This window comes from Ctenocephalides felis, unplaced genomic scaffold (genome assembly GCF_003426905.1).
Source record: "Ctenocephalides felis isolate EL2017-DRISC unplaced genomic scaffold, ASM342690v1 CF-g0.4_SCAFFOLD_01886, whole genome shotgun sequence".
NCBI classification, from domain to species: Eukaryota; Metazoa; Arthropoda; class Insecta; order Siphonaptera; family Pulicidae; genus Ctenocephalides; species Ctenocephalides felis.
This window is the reverse complement of record NW_020538040.1, coordinates 115509269-115512657: the sequence shown is the minus strand read 5'-3', so window position 1 is coordinate 115512657 and position 3389 is coordinate 115509269. Positions and strand designations below refer to the sequence as shown.

Sequence of the window (3389 nt, the reverse complement as noted above, 5' to 3'; positions counted from 1 at the left end):
TGGTGTTGATATATATTAAAACGAGTGTGTTGATTCGGGCAATAGCACCGATTATAAAAAAAACTAAATCAATTAGGAAGTCAGTTTTAATAATCTATACGTTTTAGCCTCCATCGAGACCGTCATTCAGAGGAAAACTAGAAAGTTTTTTTTATAATTAATTTAGAGAAGAAAATGGATACAGACTTAAAGATAGGTACTTACAGATTAAAAGAATTAACCACTAACACTAAACAATACACTAGTTAACACAATTGTAACACCAAGCTATCAGTAGTATAGACATTTAAAACTAATTATGAATTTGTGTAAAAAATCATATTTATGTACATAGTTGTTGAAGTTCAGACATTGAAAACTAATTATGAATTTGAGTAAAAAACTATATTTATGTACATAGTTGTTGAAGTTTGGACATTTAAAACTAATTATGAATTTGAGTAAAAAACTATATTTGTGTACATAGTTGTTGAAGTCTAAGCGCTGAATGAATTATGTTTACAAAGATTTTTATTTTTAATTTTCCGAAAACATATGATTTCGGAAAGTAATAAAAAAGGGACACGCTTCATTCAGTAATTGGTCGAGGAATAACTTTTAATCATTACAAAGCGAATAGCTGTCAAGTCTCTTGTTAATTGCTAAATTGTTTAACAATGCTAGACAACCTTCACTACATCTTCTTTTAAATATGTTGGTTTCAAAATGTAATATACCCGGGTTTAGGAAATCAATGTTATGCTGAAGGTTATTTACGTGTTCTATGAGCATTGTTTTATTCTGATTCTTATTTCTGTGTTGAGAAATTCTTTTGTGTAGATTTTGGCTAGTTTTGCCAATGTAAAACCCTTGGCAATTTGGATAATTTATAATTCGTATACTAAATTACTTAATTTTTTTGGATCAAATTTAGATTTTAATTTAATAAATAATGTTGAAAGAACGTTTTTCGAGGTAATAACTACTCTAATTTATGTTTAATAAAGAGTTTTTTCTCTGCGTAGTGAAGATAATTTATAGAGGGTTTCTACGTAATTTTCGCGATTTGGATTTTCAGTTGAAATGTTGTGGCGGTTTTGGAGGTATAAAATTTTGTTTCTGGTTATGGATTGGATCAATTGTTGGGGATAAGAATTTTTACTTAAGATTTGTGATACTAATGAGAGGTTGTTCTTAAAAAAATTGTTATAAGACTATATAGTATGGCATGATCTATTAAGTTAATAATGGTGCCTATTTTAGTAGAAAGAGGGTGGTAGGAAAGACAGTTTAGGTATCGATCTAAGTAAGTTGGCTTACGATACCAATTGGTAATTATATTATTGTTTTCGCGGTGAAGCTGTGAATCTAGGAAGCTAATGGACTTGTTGTTTTCTATTTCGAGAGTATACCATCACTCAATAAGTCCTTAGGATAACACATAGATGATGCAGTTATGTAATCAACCATATAATTTGTAGGAAGTAGCAATTTTAAGAAGATATATGTCAAAATTTCATGACAATCGGACGATTAGTTTACAAGTTACAGAGGTTCAAGTGACGCTGCCTTTGAGTTTTTCGAAACCATGAATTGAAAGAAATTTTGTATGTAAATTTATCATTGGTTTTTGATGGGTAAAAATACCATTGCTGCCAAAGTATCGCTTGAGAAGTGTTATCTGGACTGTTCCAAATCGACGAAGACGGTGAAAAAGTGGTTTGCTGATTTTAATCGTGGCCATACAGTCACTGACGATGCTGAACGCTCTGAAAGGCCAATTGAGGTGGTTACACCGGAAAATATAAAAAAAGTCCAACAAAACGTTTTGGAAAACCAAAAAGTAAAATTGCCTGAGATAGCTGATACCCTAAAGATATCAATAGAACGTGATGGACATATTGCTCAGGAATATTTGAATAGGAAAAACCTCTGTGCCTCGCAAACTCACATTTGACCAATAACATAACTAGTTGATGATTCGTAAGAGTATTTAGAGCTGTTTAATCGAAATAAAACTGAATTTTTCTATCAATATGACACTTCGGAATCGAATCAGCTGGCAAGAAATGATATTCATCAACTATCTCGAAAAGGCCTGACCATCAACAGTGATTATTGTATAATATTATAAGAACATTTGAAAATTAAAATCGAGAAAATTGCCTCATTTGAAAAAGAAAACAGTGCTGCTCCATCAGGACAATGCACCAAGTCACAATTCCGCGAAAACAGTGGTCAACAAAAATATGAATTAGGCTCCGAATCGCTTCCCCACTCACTATATTTTCTAGATTTGTTCCACAGCGACCATATCCTGTTTTCAGATCTTAAAAGGATGCTCCCTCTAAAGAAATGTTTGCCAAATGATGAGATGATGACCGAATTTTGTGGCTAAGTACAAATCCCACTACAAAAATGTTTCGAAAAGTTCGAAGTTTGCTATAATCAGTATATCGTCCTCGAAGGAAACTATATTGAATAAAAAAAAGAATTTAGCCAGAAAAATGGGTTTTTCTCAGTTATGCTACGGACTTATATTGAGTGAAGGGTAAATTGCAAATGTTTGTTGTATGAGTTTAAATAATTTACGAAAAATGTTATGTCGCTAATTGGAACGCATGCTATTATGTTGTCAACATATCGATAATAGAAATTTGTTTATTGTTAGAATTAAAGACTGCGTATTTGATATGTTTCAGTGCTATTTCTGATCAGAAGGGGGAACCTGGGGAACACATTGGGGAGCCAAACGCCTGGTAATAAAAGATGTGGTTGAACTCCAAGTATTGTTAATAATAAATTTAATAGTTTCCCTGAACTAGTGCAAGGATATTGTAGTGTGCGTGGAAATGTCATACCATTTTGCGGTTAAAGCTTCAAAAATGAGGTCTAAGGAAACATTAGTAAATAAATTCGTAATAAATCATAAAAAGCAAAGTCGAGAGAACTTTAAAATGATATGAGAAGAAAGAAAGCAACGGGAGATAACGACAACGGATAAGGGAAACTGACCAAATTGTTGAACCAAATATACCAAATAAAATTGACAAACCTACTGTACATAACAATTTACCTGACCTAGAGACACTCTGGTGTAATAAGTCTGCCATACATTGAAAACTGTATGTTCCTTGGAAAAAACTTATTTATAAATTTGGACTCCGACTAGCACTATTTTTCTCACAAAACAATAAAAACATTCCAATTAGTTTCACACATGTATAATCTTGATAAACCAGTTTACGGACAACATATATATTGCACACTATCTATTACGTGACTCAATAAATCCGTAGGATAACACATAGTTGTTGTAGTTATGTAATCATCCATATGATTCGTAGAAAGCATCAACTTTAAGAAGATTTATGTCCAAATTTTATGACAATCCGACGATTAGTTTATAA

The 3389-nt window shown here is 31.9% G+C and overlaps 1 protein-coding gene across 1 annotated transcript; it reads left to right on the top strand.

Moving 5' to 3' along the window:
• The first annotated feature begins 1612 nt into the window (after positions 1-1612).
• On the top strand, positions 1613-1936 carry LOC113375764. Its single transcript, XM_026615710.1, has one exon. The coding sequence runs from the start codon at positions 1613-1615 to the stop codon at positions 1934-1936; it is 324 nt and encodes a 107-aa protein (XP_026471495.1).
• The last annotated feature ends 1453 nt before the right edge of the window (positions 1937-3389 follow it).

What these genes read in the sequence shown, in the direction of transcription:
- LOC113375764 (XM_026615710.1), top strand. Translation starts at nt 1,613, where the DNA reads ATGGGTAAAAATACCATTGCTGCCAAAGTATCGCTTGAGAAGTGTTAT.